Genomic DNA, 15,043 nt, shown 5'->3' with positions numbered 1-15,043 from the left:
GGTTATAAGAAGATTGATGGATAAAAGCTAGCGTCAAGCTCACTCCGCCCAGTTACCAATTCCTAAATTGACCAAATATCCTCAATTTTAAGTATAATTTGCAATTCAGGTATAAATTACGACAGAAATAAGTAGACGGAAACGCAGAGTAATGAACCGTAACCGCTAAAATATGAATATTCTGTCGTCATAATATTTATTTTGAAGCGTTCGTTAGAACTCGTTGGTTAAAATTGCTATATTTTATCAACGTATGCTTTATCATTTATTCTATCATGCATGAAGAAATGTAACATTTATATTTTAAATATGTTTTTGTCTGTTTTTTGAAGAATATAAGATTTTATGTTCCAGTTTATTGGTTAAAATATATTAGTGAGTGTTTGGATTATTAAGTTAGCTAATATATTCTTAGTTTTGAAATTTTTTCTAAATTCATAATGTTATAACTTTAATTGTATTTTTCTATAAATAAAACAAAGACTTTAAGGTATTTCTGGGTATTTAAAATAAATCCGAATGTCCTTAACACAGCGGTTAATCAGTACTTTGCTGCATCTTGTGACTAAAACTCTCCAGTCTTAGTCTAGATATTATCTCTCTTGTTGATGATAAACATTGTCAAAAATTCCTTAATGTTTTTTTAAGTTTGATGACCTGTTTTTAAATTTCCCCGTATCTTTTATTAATTACTGATTTAAGTACACAGAATACCTATTCATGCTCCAGGGATGAGATTTTTCCGCTTTTTAGCGGATTTCCGCTTTTTTCACTTTTATCACTTGAATTTCAGCTTTTTTGTCAAAAATTCAGATTTTTCTAAAAATTTCAATTTTTTTATAAGTATTCCGCTTTTTCAGAAAATTTACCGATTTTCAAAAAGAAACAGAAAATTCAAACTGCATAGCTACCAAACCTTTCTCATTTTTACTTATTTTAGCTATTTTCTCTCCGTTTACTCACAGCAAATAAGATTTTCGGAATTTTTTACCCGCCCTCCAGATAGATCCGATTTTTGTAGTACAATCGACGCTGCTTCTGACAAGCCATTTAGAGGTCCCAAGCCTGGAATCTGCTAATATCTCGATCTCATTCACACGATTTTAATATCAAACATAGCTTATCATATTTGCGTGTTGCGATTCTGATTCACGTGATTTGAGTATAGTATGTTGCAATTCTTATTTACGAGATTTAAAAATCCGATATTGTGATTTACGCCTTTTTATAAACCTATGTAGCGATTCATATTCACGCAAGTTTAAAATTCAATGTCTTGATTTGCTCATGCGGTTTATAATATCAAAAATTGATTTTCGTATTTATACGTTATTTTAAAATAAGGCATTGGGATTCGCATTCACGCTCTCTAAAAATTCATAATTCTTATTTATGCAATCTAAAAATTCCGCATCATGATTCGTATTTACGCGATCTAAAAATTATGAATCGTGATTTGTATTCACGCGTTTTAAAAATTCTATATCCCAGTTTGTATTTTCTCATTTTCAAAATCGTATATCTAGTTTCATATTCATGTGATTTCAAAATCCATAATTGCTATTCATATTCACACAATTTTAAGATCAACTATCGGGATTCTTGTAAGAAGTAAAATTTTTTAAATTAGTTACTATAAAGATGACTGTTTTTCTAACTGCGATTATTAGTAAATGTAAGTGTTACAACATCAGAGAAACTGGAAGGGAATATATTCAAAACTTAAATTCTGTGCTTGCAAAGAAGAAAAAATAGGATTTGTCACAAGATGTTTGAAGAAGGACTAACGACTAAATATAGCAAACATAAAAGATATAGCAAACAAAAGCAATCACTTAAAAAGGGATTTAATTTAAATTTTTTTTTTGGAAAAAGAGTTAATTAACTCATCATCAAAATTTTATTTATAATTGCTGTTATTTATGCTATAAAATGTGAAATTCTTATCAAATAAAAGACAATTATCTAAACAGTTGCTGATTGTCATGTAATTTTTCAAACTAATATAGCAATTTTTGTATGTTAAGGAGTTACTATATATTTCTACTTCACCGTTATTGATATGTTTCAAAGGGCTCTAGTTAGATTAGACTATAATTTGAGCATAATGATTCGGTCCATTGTTAAAGTTTTTTTCCCCAATATAATTTAAAAAGTAATATTACTGATATATTTGCTATAAATCACATAACAGTATTTATTAAAAGAAATGAAATATTAATGTATATTCTCAGTAGTTTTAATTTGCTGAACCAGGTAGTTTTTCAAGTAATAATTGTTTCTTATGTGAACTGAGGAAAAATATAATTTCCAGCTTTATTTTTTCAATTGGTAATTTTTATTTTCACTAAATGTTAAGTATTAATGTAATCATTTATATAATAATAAATTAGTACCAATTGTATGTCAACACATTATTTATTACCTTAAACTGTCTGAAATTTATTATTAAAGGGTTGCGCTTGCGTAAAATTTACTATTGGGGAAATTCAGCTTTTTTGCCTTTTGGCAAATCTCATCCCTGATACTCTTCATACATGCATGCATGATTTCTCATTATATTTTTCATCCTATACACTTAGTAGTAGTTACTGTGCTTCAAACATTTTTAGGTACTTTTTGTTTCGCTGGGCTCAATGAAATTCAACTATTTTTTTAAAATCTTTATTTAATTGAATTTTTTAGTGTTTGAAAAAATAAATAAAATTAAAAATGTTAGTGGAGGTCTACTAGTCGTCTTTTTGGTGCCTTTTTACTTGTGCCTGTCAAACCTTTAAGTACAGTTTTTATTTTATTACAAAATTCATGGTCTCTGGAAGATTCCCCTATCTTCCGGCAATTTCCGGGCAGTGGTTCGCAAGAAACTAAAAAAAAAAAATCACAAAAATGAACCAAGTCGAAGGGTATAACCTGTAGCCATCCCTGGGCAAACCTCTACCAGTTTTTTTTAAAAACTTTTCCCGTTTAAAATCAATTTGGTTCCTTGGTGATATTAGTTGGTGTGGCAGATCACAATATGGAAATATCCCTGTGGTCTGCACAGCTAAACAGGTACATACCTTAACAAATAGGCTGATAAGATTTGACGCAGGTGGTTTTTCATTTAAAACTCAAAGGAAAAGTTTCTGTATCTCTATCTACCTCAAAATAAATGCCAAGGGAAAAACAAAGAAAACAATTTCAGGAGGGATCTAACTGAAAGGGTAAGATTCATAGTTCTATCTAGGTAAAAAAATTTTTTTTTTACAAGATTGCATTTCGTTGGCATTTGTTTAGTTTTCGTTTCATATTTTGAATTGGATGTTTACGTAGCCTTTTTTATTTTCCTTTTTTTGATTTTTATTAAGATTGCATGAATTAGAATGTTTGCACAATTGCTTTAAGTTAGAATTTTAACAACATCAATATCTGAATTTTGTAATTTTGATTTTATTTTCCTTCAGTTTTTCTAGTTTATTCATTAGTGACCCTTTTTCTAACTACTGTCCCAACACACAATAACACATTTTAAAATAACAAACACAAGTTTTGGTTTTGAATTATTTGTGTTTGTTTACAAAATGTGGTCTTACTTGAAGTAATGTAAAAACACACAAAGGTGTTTTTATGACGAAATGGGAAAATTTCTTAACATTTCTTCAAAATTCTATTGTAATCTATTTCCTTAGAAATATAGTCTCTAAAATAATCAATGAATTTTATTTAAAATATTTCTATATTTTCTTATTAATTGATTCATATAAAAAATTAAATATTTCCTGTACATGTTTTTAAGAATTTAAATAAGGGGATGATAACTGCATTCTTACGTGCAATTAAAATTTAAAACTCTCTAAATATTTATTTTTATTGCTGTTCGTTCATTTGTGTACTTAAATGTATGGTATTAATATAAAAATTAATTATGACATGAATTTTTTTTAATTGTCTTAAGCAAAAGTTAACGTTTTGAGAAAGTCACAAGAAAAATTACATTTAATAATTGACAGTAAATACTACTTGCAATATTTTAACAAAATATGAATAATCTTACTTAAATGAAAATACAATTTTTTGAAGTTTCTGACAGTCACTGCCAAAAATTTGTTGACCACACTTTTTATGTAAATTATGTTTGGAAAAAAACATTTTTTAAATATCTGGAACAAGTAAACCTATTATTCTAAATGACCAATTACAAAATTATATTGTTATTATTGTGAAAGAAAATAGAATTCCTACTTCAAAAAGTATAATGTACTACTAGCAAATTTTTTTCAATTAATGTTTTACAGTTTTTTGGTTTTGATTCATTGATTCAACCAAAAAAAAAAAAAAAATTAAATTTTGCATTTTAATAATTTAAATCAATAAATTATATTTCCTGCTTTTAATCCAGACCAGAATTGTTCTAATGCTTTTTTATTAATAAAGTATAATTAACAAACTCATTACAGATTGTTTAATATTCAAATTCATTAGTTTCAATCAAACATTGTTTAACATTGGCACCAATTCAAATTATATGATAACCCCTTGTTTATATGATAAATTAAGGTAATAAATCCCTTCTAATATTTATATCACTTCAATTTAGTTTACAGAATTATTCAATATTCAGGCACATAACTCATTTATGCACTGTGTGTTTCAGAATCCATATTTTCTGCAGAAGAAGCATTGGAAGTATTGGATTTTTCCTCATAGACTGAGGGCATTGGAAGTGTTAAAGGTTGAAAAATCTCTGAATCTCATCACAACCTCATGCACAACTTTCGATAAAATTTTAAAAAGTGGAATACCATCAAAAAAAGTAACAGAAATTTGTGGATCCAGAAAAACACAATTTCGGTATTGTTATTGGACTTTTTTTTTTACTGATATGTTATCTTTTGTAAGGACAGCTTAAAAAGCATTTTTTTAGGTTTAAAAGCAATCTTTTTTTATTTTAAAAAGTTTTTATTTAAGATGGTTTTCAATAGAGAAAAATATTTCATAAACAGTGTTTTGATGTAATTATTTTAAACATATTTTCTTGATTTTACACTCCTTCAGCAGGTTCTTCCACCTATCTCTTTCATTAAGTACATTAGATGTTGAAGTTTTTTATTAAACTTTAGCATTTGATGTGCTTTATCATATTATAAAATTTTCTCGTATTATTTCTGAACACATTTTCTCAATTACAAACACTTAATTTCTGTGTTGAAAAGTAAACTTATTGCAATGTTCTCCCTAAGCTTTTTTAGAGGGGCAGTCTGCCCGCTCTCTCTTGATCTCTATAAAAGTGCCCCTCTTTGCCCTTTTGTAAAAATAAGCCACCATCTCTTAAAAGCGCTGCCTTTTATTTTTTTTAGGATAAGGTTGTTTCCTCATCAACTGTTTTTATGAAAAGTACACTTCTGATTTATATAGTGACTGATAATTTAATTTTTAATTTGATTCCTTCATTTTATTAAGATTTTCCTTATGTTGTCGAGTTATATGGTTAATACTCGCATGATGTATCAGGGTTGCAAAAACCCGGGTTTTTGTTGAAAAACCCAGCCTGGTGGGTTTTATTGGGCTCTTCTGGGTTTTTACCAGTATCGCACACCCTCGGTCCCCAGTCTGCGTAGGGTATTGGTCCTCGTTAAACTGTGCTACCGTAAAGTGCTCTACTTCGCGCGCAGGTCGTCTGGCTACCGAAGCGGGGATGCCATCCCCTCCGCAGAGGATCAAAATTGTGATGGCATGTCTTCGGATCATCCTCCGGGATGTTTCCCAGACCGTCGCCAGTAGCCCATTGTGCAGCTCTAGTGCGACGTAAATTAATAACAACAACTGGGTTTTTCATGTTTTTATGGGGGGTTTTCAAAAGAGAGGGCAGGGATAAGTACCTTATTTTAAAAAAGCTTATTTTAATATTAATAATTAAGTTTAATTTTATAAATTGACTTCATATAGATAATTATTACAAATGAATTGATGTGAAAGTCTAAAAAAAGTTTCTTCTGACATCAGGATACAAAATGTTATATGTACTTACATACATCACACATTTGAAACTTATTTTAACACTGGATTACTTTTTATTTATATTTTAATCTTAAAAAATATTTGAGGAAATTTTTTTATTTGCATAAGAAGCGAATCAATGGCACTGAATAATCAATGGCCATACAGTCAAATCTAGCCAGCAAGGTGAGTCTCCAACACAATTAGTTACTTCACTATAGGTTAATTTTTTTAGGCTGGACTACATATATATTTCAATAGAAGAGTGGGTTTTACCCAGTAAAACCCAGGTGGGTTTTATTGGGCAGGTGGGTTTTTTGCAACCCTGTAGATGTATGGCCCCAGAGATATTCACATCTTTTTTTTTGGAGGATACTAAGGAATTTTTTTAGTGGTTTTAATTAAATGCCTTCTATTTAAAAATGCAGCTTTAAATGTTTATTTTCTCATAATTCTCAGTTTAAATTGTAGAAAAAGTTTTAAAGTTGTTCATCAATTAATTCTTTTTTTAGCTTACTTTTTTTGAAGATAATTTATACACACAAATTGTTTTTTAGCTTGCCTTTAATTATTTTACTAAAGCTTAAAATTTGTCTGTTATTTTGATAATGAATAAGAATTACGTTTTGAAATCTACACATAAAATAATATTAGAGGGTAATCTAAAAATTTGGGATTAAATTCAGCTATTACATAATGTTACATATTTTGATAAACATATTGTTACATACATTGTTACATACTGTTCTTTTCTGTGAAGGAGCAATCCGCCCTTTTTATTTTTAGGAAGGACTTGGCTTATTGTACCTTGAATTGAGTTCAGGTTCAAAAGTTGAAGGGTTAGTTAAAAGAAATTAAAGTATGTGTTATTGTTATTAATCGCAATAACACAGAAACACATGTGTATTATATAAATATATACATTCTTAACATATTATAATAAATGTTGCAATTCTCATTTATTAAAATGTTCGTATATTGATGCTTATAAAGTACCTGTATATCACTATAAGGCATTTAATATAAATGTTATATGCTCAAAGTATAACTAATGACTATTCTCATAACTAATGATTTAAAATGTTATGAAATTAATCATCAGATAAATATATTGAGTACTGAGAAATGTTGATTAAAGGATTAAAAAGTGCAATCAAGAATGAAATTGTAATGGCTGTTCTAAAACAGTAGATAACAAAAGAGAAAGTTATGCAGCTGACAGAAAGTTTACCCAGCTGAATAAAATTTGCGAGAAAAAAAATCGAATTTCAGTTTTTTTAATGAAAAGGCAATTTTTTATAGTCATTAAGAGCTACCAAAGCTACCTAAAGCTACCAAAGTAATAATAATTTTTCGATTTCAGCCCCTTTTCATTGTACAAAATAATTTTCTTCTAAATCAATGAGCTTATAGAAATAAATATTAACCGTACATAAGAATATGAATTTCATTAAGCGAATCATGTTAAACCAGGAAAATATATATATATATTTCAGGGCTATTCCATCTCAATTCAAACAACTATTTCCAAAATGTGTTAGGAGATAATTTTTTATTTTGAGTTATGAAATTTATCATAAATATATTGGAGAAACAAAGTTTTCTGTGGAAACAAGTAGTTAAAACCTTGACCATAAGTTTTTTTTTTTTTTTAATGTGAAAAACGAATTTTTTTAACTAGGCTTAAAATTTAGATTAAATTAAGAAATTTAGATTAAATTTCTTAAACAATTAGAAAAGAGCACAATTTATAGCAAATAAATATATTGTTGTTTTAATTCCGTTATGAAGAAAGTTCTTCAATATAGAATGGATTCTATAGTAGAGAGGTTTCCAAGAGATGTTCCAGGTAACCCTAAGTTTTCTTGGAAGGGTTGCAGGGGTTCTGAAAGTTCAGAAACCAACTACTTTTTAACCAGTTATGATTTTTAAAATCTGTTATTATATTTACATCTAGTCAGTAATCCATTATTCATTTGCAATTAAATCTACATTATTTAATGATCCAGTCTTCGGTTGTTTTTAAGAAAAACGTCAGTGAAAAAATACTGCAAAATGTAAAGCATATTAGGGAAGAATTATAGTCACATCCAGGCTCAATTATTTTTATGCTATTTGATATTTTTGTTTGCGCTTTCCATAAAATGTTGCACTACTAGTGATACAAATCTTATAAAAGAATCACATGCCCGTTTTTATTTCAACAAGTTGTATTTTAGCACTGCTAACTAATTGTTTAATATCTTCTTTTCCTTCTAAAATTTGCTTCTGTAAGAATAGAAGAACAAAATGCAATTATTTTACAAGGCTATACCTTCATTTTAATTATTACTTGTAGCTATTCAAGTTCATGTGGCACAGAGAGATATACTTTTGTGAAACCCAGAACATGGGCAGGGATCTGTCTAGGTTTTTCTGAGGTACCTATTTTGTGAAAATTTAGACATAATTTGAGAAAATTAAGAATTATATTAAAAAAATCAACATAAAAATATGTATTTATTGTTTCTTAGGGGATACAAAAATAAAATTTTAATAAAAAGTATTTTGTCCTAAAGTTGAATTTGTGAAGGTACCTCTAAACACTAGTAAATTTGGCCTGGACAGACCCCTGATGGGGTAGGTTGTACACTAAAAAACAATGTAAGTTGGACAAGGGCTCCAAGAATTTGAAAAATGTTGGTAGCCAGCAAAAATTTCTGATCGAAGGGATATTAGCACCCCCCCCCCCCTCTCTTTGAAATTTTGTGGAATGCATCTATACATAAAATCAAATATTTAATACACAATAAAGTAACAAATTTTTTAAAAAAAATATAAAAATAATAAAAATCTATAGTATGTATAATAAACATCGATTTTAAATTTCGAAGTATTATGTTTTTATGATTATAAATATGTATATTATCTTAGAATTTGTGGTTAAATATAATGAAGTGCACTAATGGTTTTTTTTATTTTGTTTTTACGCAAATTTATAAATTAAGAAACAATTTCATGAAAACTTCCGAGTCTGCAGGACCTGAAAAATTTGAAATCGCGTACCTTACACTAAACTTATGCTATTGCTGTGGATATAAACAAATGTTTCTACTTATTATTATGCTGAAATGAAATTGTATCTAGTGTTTTTTTTTTTTTTTCATTTTTCTATACGAAATGGAAATATCACTGAAATTTCAAATCATACACATTTGAGTAATCACCTTTTGAGAGGCTCAATGTTGTGTCGATTTTATTGTAAATGGTTTTTAAGCAATTATTGTTAGGTCTTTGCACGGTTTTCCGAAATTCCGATTATTTTCAATGAGATGTTATGTCGGGTTAATTTCAAATTACCCATTTGAATGATAACTTTTCGAAACTCACATTCAGTTTATGTTGATTTTGTCATGAATTCACATTGATTTTCGTACCCTACCCCTTATTCGACGTTTATAACCATGAATTTTTACATAATTTTTGCATATCATGTACATAAGTAATCATCTATCAAATTTTTACCTAGATTATTTGATTCCATGTGATTTAACAGCAATTGTTACATATTTTTGCTTGCAAAGTTATTGAAATTGCGAAACATTAATTAAGATATTATTAAACAGGTGAATTTCAAATCGCACATTTGAATAATAATGTTCGATATGCAACAATTTTGTCAATAGTTCACATCGTTATTTAATAACTTTTTCAGAAGCTGTACCTAACAAGAAAAACAATACACTTATCCTTATTTGAATATTTTTATTTTTCAGGTTCTTAAAATAATTATCATGGAAGGATTAGAAGACATCCAGTCCAAAGCTGTTAAGCAAATTATATGTGAAATGAAAGAAATTTACGAAATTTGGAATGAAATTGGGTTAAATACTTTTCAAAAAGAAGAAAGAGTGAAAACTGCTTGGGACCATATTCATGCTTTAGTAAGAGATATAAAAAATGAAGAAATCTGCATTTGTGAAGAGATAAAAGGCAATGTCAGATGTTTAACGGAAAAGGTGTCTGAACTTTCACAAACTTTATCTGTGGAGGCTTCTCCGGTTGCCGGCTTAACATACTACCAGAGACTTGAAAAGTTACAGCAAGATTATGATCGATTTAATGATTTAAAAGAACAGAGAATGAAGGATGTGAAAAACCTTAGAATTATTGAGCAAAGTTACTGCAAGCTACTTGATGTGGAAGAATACAAATTTTCCTCTAATACTAATATTCCATCAGAAGCAGATTTGAAGGAGCTTCAACAGCATATAAATATGCTCATTGATGAGCACAACAAGCGGTATGAAATGTATTGTCAGGCTAAGCAGCAGCTTTCTACTATATTGGAAGAAACTGATGGAACCCCTTACGGAACATTAGAAAAGCATATTTGCTCTGAGAAAGAGCCCATTTCCTTGTCAAAAACAACTTTTCAAGAAATAGAAGAAATCATTGCCAGAGCTAAAAAAAGAAAAGAAGAATTGGAAAGTAAAAAGAAAATTCTGACAGATAGGTTAAAACTTCTCTGGAATCGATTAAATATAGATAATGATATTAAAATTGAATTCATGTCTAATCATGTGAACTGTAAAGCTTCAACTTTAGCTGCAATTAAGAGTGAAATTAATAAATACGAAGAAATGAAAAATCAAAACTTGATTTTATATATTGGATCTGCCAGAAAGGAGCTTACTGAATTGTGGGATAAATGTGGAGCTTCAAATTCAGAGAAAAATATGTTTGATCCATATTTTAGTGAAGATGTCACAGAAGGTGTTTTAATTATCCACGAAGAGGAAATTGAAAGATGGAAAAAATATTATGAAGAGGTCTGCCACATTTTGGAAAAAATTGAAAAGAGGAATAAGTTATGGGAACTCTTAAAAGCTCAAGATAATAAAGTCAATGATCCTAATAGATTTAAAAATCGTGGTGGAAACCTTCTTAAAGAGGAAAGGGAACGAAATAAATTGTTAAGAACACTTCCTACTCTTGAACAAGAAATAAATGAAGATATCGAAAAGTATGAAGCTGAGAAGCGGAGGAAATTTTTCTATCTGGGCGAAGATTACAGAACTGTTATTATTAATCAATGGGGACAGCGTATGAGTTGCAAAGAAAATTTGAAACAGGAGAATCATCTGACACCTGCTAAACGGTTTCCTTTTAACACTCCTAAAAAGTCACCTGCTCCAAGATTTGCCATTTATAGATCTGGACTCACTCCAAAAAGTAACTCGAAAGTAAAAAGAGCAGTACAAAAACGCGAACTTGACGTTTTGAAAGAAGTTGGTAGTAAGTTAAATGAAAACCCAACTTGTTCCAATGCCACCACTTATCCAGATTTTGAATTGGATTTAAATAATGCAGCCAGAAAAAGTCTTCGAAGTTCTGCTATTGCATCCAAAAAAATTGGTGGTACTAGGTCACCTATGCATTCTAAAAAAAGAAGAAGTTCTCCTAAGAAACGATCGATAATAGTTGAAGAAGAATTTTGATTTAAATTCAGTTCCGGAAAGGCTGGGTGGCCTTCTTTAATGTGAAGGATATATTTTCAAAAATACTGTAAATTTTGGTCATGGAATTGTGTAAATTTCTTTGGAAATAGTCTTCCTATAGCTTGTTTTTATTTAGCATATGTCCATTTACTAATTCTTTGCTCTAGATTAATTTTAGAGGAATTTTCCTTGAAATTAAAACGAATGAAGTATTTTAAATTTCTTAAGACTGTACTGTAGATTGTGTGTCGATTATTAATTAATTATGTATAGTACACTTTTCTTTTGGTGTTCTGTAGTATTTTATGTTTTGAATATTTTATCTTCATTTTTTGCCTATTGCTGTAAATCAAGGTTTATGATCTGAGTTCGCAATATTGAGATTTGACTGCATAACAATGTTCTTAACATAAAATTATTTTTATATATATTTTGTGTAATCAATATTTAGGATTTTTAAATATTAGTATAAGTTTCATGTTTGTGATACAAAAGACTTGTATATTTGTCACATATAAATATATTTGTTAAACTGCATTTGTCTAGCATGTTTTGTCTGAAATGAATGACCTTGCACTCTTAAAAATGATTAATCAAGATTTTGTTATAATTAGGATAAGCCCAACTTTCTTCAACACCCCTATGCAAGACATGTTTTTTTACAAAGGGAGGAGGAAGGTAGAGCTCCTATGTATATATATTTTATTTACCTGGAAACAAAAGCATACATATGATTTTTGAAACAAAAATTAATAAATTTGACAAATTGCACTAAATTTTATAAATTGAATCAAGAAATTTTTATATGCTATTGTTGTTACCCTGTTGATTGTAAGAAATAATTATTGTATTATGCAATTTTACGCAAATTTTCTTTTTCATTGGAAATAGCACAAATTCAAAATACAATATTAAAAAAAAAAAAAATTACATTTTTAAATAAATTTAAATTGAATTTTACACCCTTTTTTTTTGGTGCTCCTCCATAGTTCTAAATTAGTTTAATGGTAAGTGCAGGCCTGATTATAATGTATCAGGTGACTGCAAAAGTTTGCAAGTCAATAAAGACATTTTCATAAAAATAATACTTATCCATCAATAATGTATTTTCTATCGCTGATGCTCCTCAACATTATGAGAGACATTCTTTCTGATAAAATTAAATTTCATAAATATGTTTAAAATCACAAATAGTGAATTTTTTATAAAAAATGTGTGGCTTAGTGTCACTATGGTTCACTTTCGTCAGTAGGATAAATGGCAGAGTTGGTAAAAACAGAATACTCAATGTAATAACAGAGTAACTATCTATATTTCTTATCACTCTTACCATTTATACTAAAGATGGTTTATCATAGTGACACCAAAACGCATATAGTTAATAAAAGTGTTACCGTTTGATTTTATTATATCATTGAATGAAATTTGATACTCAACGTTTTATCAGTTTTAATTCTGTAAAGAAAATGTGTGTTTTTTTTTTAAGAGAAAGCTACAAATATTTTTTAAATTTCTTTCGCGGATTGAATTACTTTTTCTTTTACCATTCTAATCCCATTGAAGATAACATATATGAAAATCAAAATTCACAATTTAGGTGAATATAGATTTATTCTTTTTGTGATTCACTAAATTTTAATGTTTTTCTTCCAATTTCAATGTCAGAACTTAACTGAAATTATTTTTGTTGCATTCCTCAGCAATGTCACTAGAAAAATAAACTTGTTTTTATGTAATTCAATTTAAGTTGAGCTCAAACTCTTTGTCATCCTGCATTTGGAATTAGGTATATCAACCTTTTCTTTTTCATAAATGCTGAGTTATTTGATGGTTAGAGCTGTAGTATTTCACGGTTAATAAATACTCTATGGAATGACCATAATAGCAGCAGTTCACCCAGATCTTAAAAAAAAAGTAAAGACTTATAAAATTTTATATTTATGGAAGAAAAAAAAAACTCTTTGAATTGCTTAAAAAATTTTTTGGTGGAAAACCTGCTTCTGAATAAATTATGATAAAAAGAAATTCTAATTTCTTATTATTCATTCTAACTTTAATTCTAATTACTTAGTATTTAATTGAATGTTTACCCCCAAGGGTTTAGTTATTTTTAAATAACGTTTTTCTATTGGATAACTTTAACATAGAATTATTTACGGAAAAACAACTGAAAATGCAAAACAAATATGTTTTATAAATAAAAAAAGATTTTCAAATTTATAACCTAAAAACAATAATTAGTACTTAAGTCCCTTCTAGTTAATTGTATATCAGATAATCGAATAATCCATTTATACAAATAAAATTTAGTGATACCTAATTATTTTATTTGAAACCAATGTTAAATGGTTATTTATAGTTGCCAGTTCTCGCGTAGTAATAATAATAAAAAAAAAAAAAAATTTATTTTGTCTGAAATTTTTCACCAGCTGTAGAAAGGAATTTTCCATTTTCAGTTAAGATGAGAATATATTATGATCATTTCAATAGAGACTTCCTATCCGTTTCCAGTCCCCAATTGGTGTCAAGGTAGTTAATGAAAGGTTATAACTACTTTGACAGAGTACAGAAATTTTAATTGAATGAGTCAAAACAGATTTCTTCAGAAGGAAATAATTAGTGCTTTAAATTGTAGATTATACTTTTCATTAGCATTAATTTTTATGCAAATTTAAAAGTCATTTATATTTTTTGAACACTTACAGTTCCATTATAATTGTTTATTAATCATTAAAGTGAGTTTATTTCCTCAAAACATCATAGTATATATTACATGCTATTTCTAAGTAAAATTTATTAAAAGACTAAGAAAAGACTTCAATATTTACGGAAAAACAACTGAAAATGCAAAACAAATATGTTTTATAAATAAAAAAAGATTTTCAAATTTATAACCTAAAGACAATAATTAGTACTACAGTCACTTCTAGTTAATTGTATATCAGATAATCGAATAATCCATTTATAGAAATAAAATTTAGTGATACCTAATTATTTTATTTGAAACCAATGTTAAATTTCCTTGTTTAAATGATTATTTATAGTTGCCAGTTCTTGCGTAGTAATAAAAAAAAAAAAAGAAATTTATTTTTTCTGAAATTTTTCACCAGCTGTGGAAAGGAATTTTCCATTTTCAGTTAAGATGAGAATATATTATGATCATTTCAATAGAGACTTCCTATCCGTTTCCAGTCCCCAATTGGTGTCAGGGTAGTTAATGAAAGGTTATAATAACTACTTTGACAGAGAACAGAAATTTTAATTGAATGTGTCAAAACAGATTTCTTCAGAAGGAAATAATTAGTGCTTTAAATTGTAAATTATACTTTTCATTAGCATTAATTTTTATGCAAATTTAAAAGTCATTTATATTTTTTGAACACTTACAGTTCCATTATAATTGTTTATTAATCTTTAAAGTGAGTTTATTTCCTCAAAACATCATAGTATATATTACATGCTATTTCTAAGTAAAATTTATTAAAAGACTAAGTATTCAGGATTGAAAAATCCCCTTATAATACTGAAATATAATCGGGGTTGGCGAGCAGCCCACTAGCTTCTAGTAAAATAAATCAATAAGCAAG

General features: G+C 28.1%; 1 protein-coding gene across 4 annotated transcripts; it reads left to right on the top strand.

Annotated features, from left to right (window-relative positions):
- Positions 1-104: 104 nt before the first annotated feature.
- LOC107444489 (protein regulator of cytokinesis 1) lies at positions 105-11,993 on the top strand. 4 transcript variants are annotated; one of them, XM_087165846.1, is made up of 3 exons: positions 105-251; positions 4,634-4,830; positions 9,732-11,993. In XM_087165846.1, exon 3 carries the CDS (start codon positions 9,750-9,752, stop codon positions 11,454-11,456), a length of 1,707 nt encoding a protein of 568 aa, XP_087021972.1. In that variant the 5' UTR covers positions 105-251; positions 4,634-4,830; positions 9,732-9,749; the 3' UTR covers positions 11,457-11,993. The 4 variants fall into 4 exon arrangements, with proteins under 4 accessions (XP_087021972.1, XP_042895209.2, XP_087021980.1 ...); XM_043039275.3 differs by having other exon boundaries at positions 137-375; XM_087165849.1 differs by lacking the exon at positions 105-251 and adding an exon at positions 2,772-3,203.
- Positions 11,994-15,043: the final 3,050 nt, after the last annotated feature.

This window comes from Parasteatoda tepidariorum, chromosome 1, assembly GCF_982258835.1.
Source record: "Parasteatoda tepidariorum strain Cologne lab strain chromosome 1, Ptep-v5.0, whole genome shotgun sequence".
NCBI classification, from domain to species: Eukaryota; Metazoa; Arthropoda; class Arachnida; order Araneae; family Theridiidae; genus Parasteatoda; species Parasteatoda tepidariorum.
The sequence above is the reverse complement of the archived record's forward strand: the minus strand, read 5'-3'. Positions and strand labels throughout refer to the sequence as shown.

Coding starts and splice junctions, on each gene's coding strand:
- LOC107444489 (XM_087165846.1), top strand. CDS start 9,750: ATGGAAGGATTAGAAGACATCCAGTCCAAAGCTGTTAAGCAAATTATA.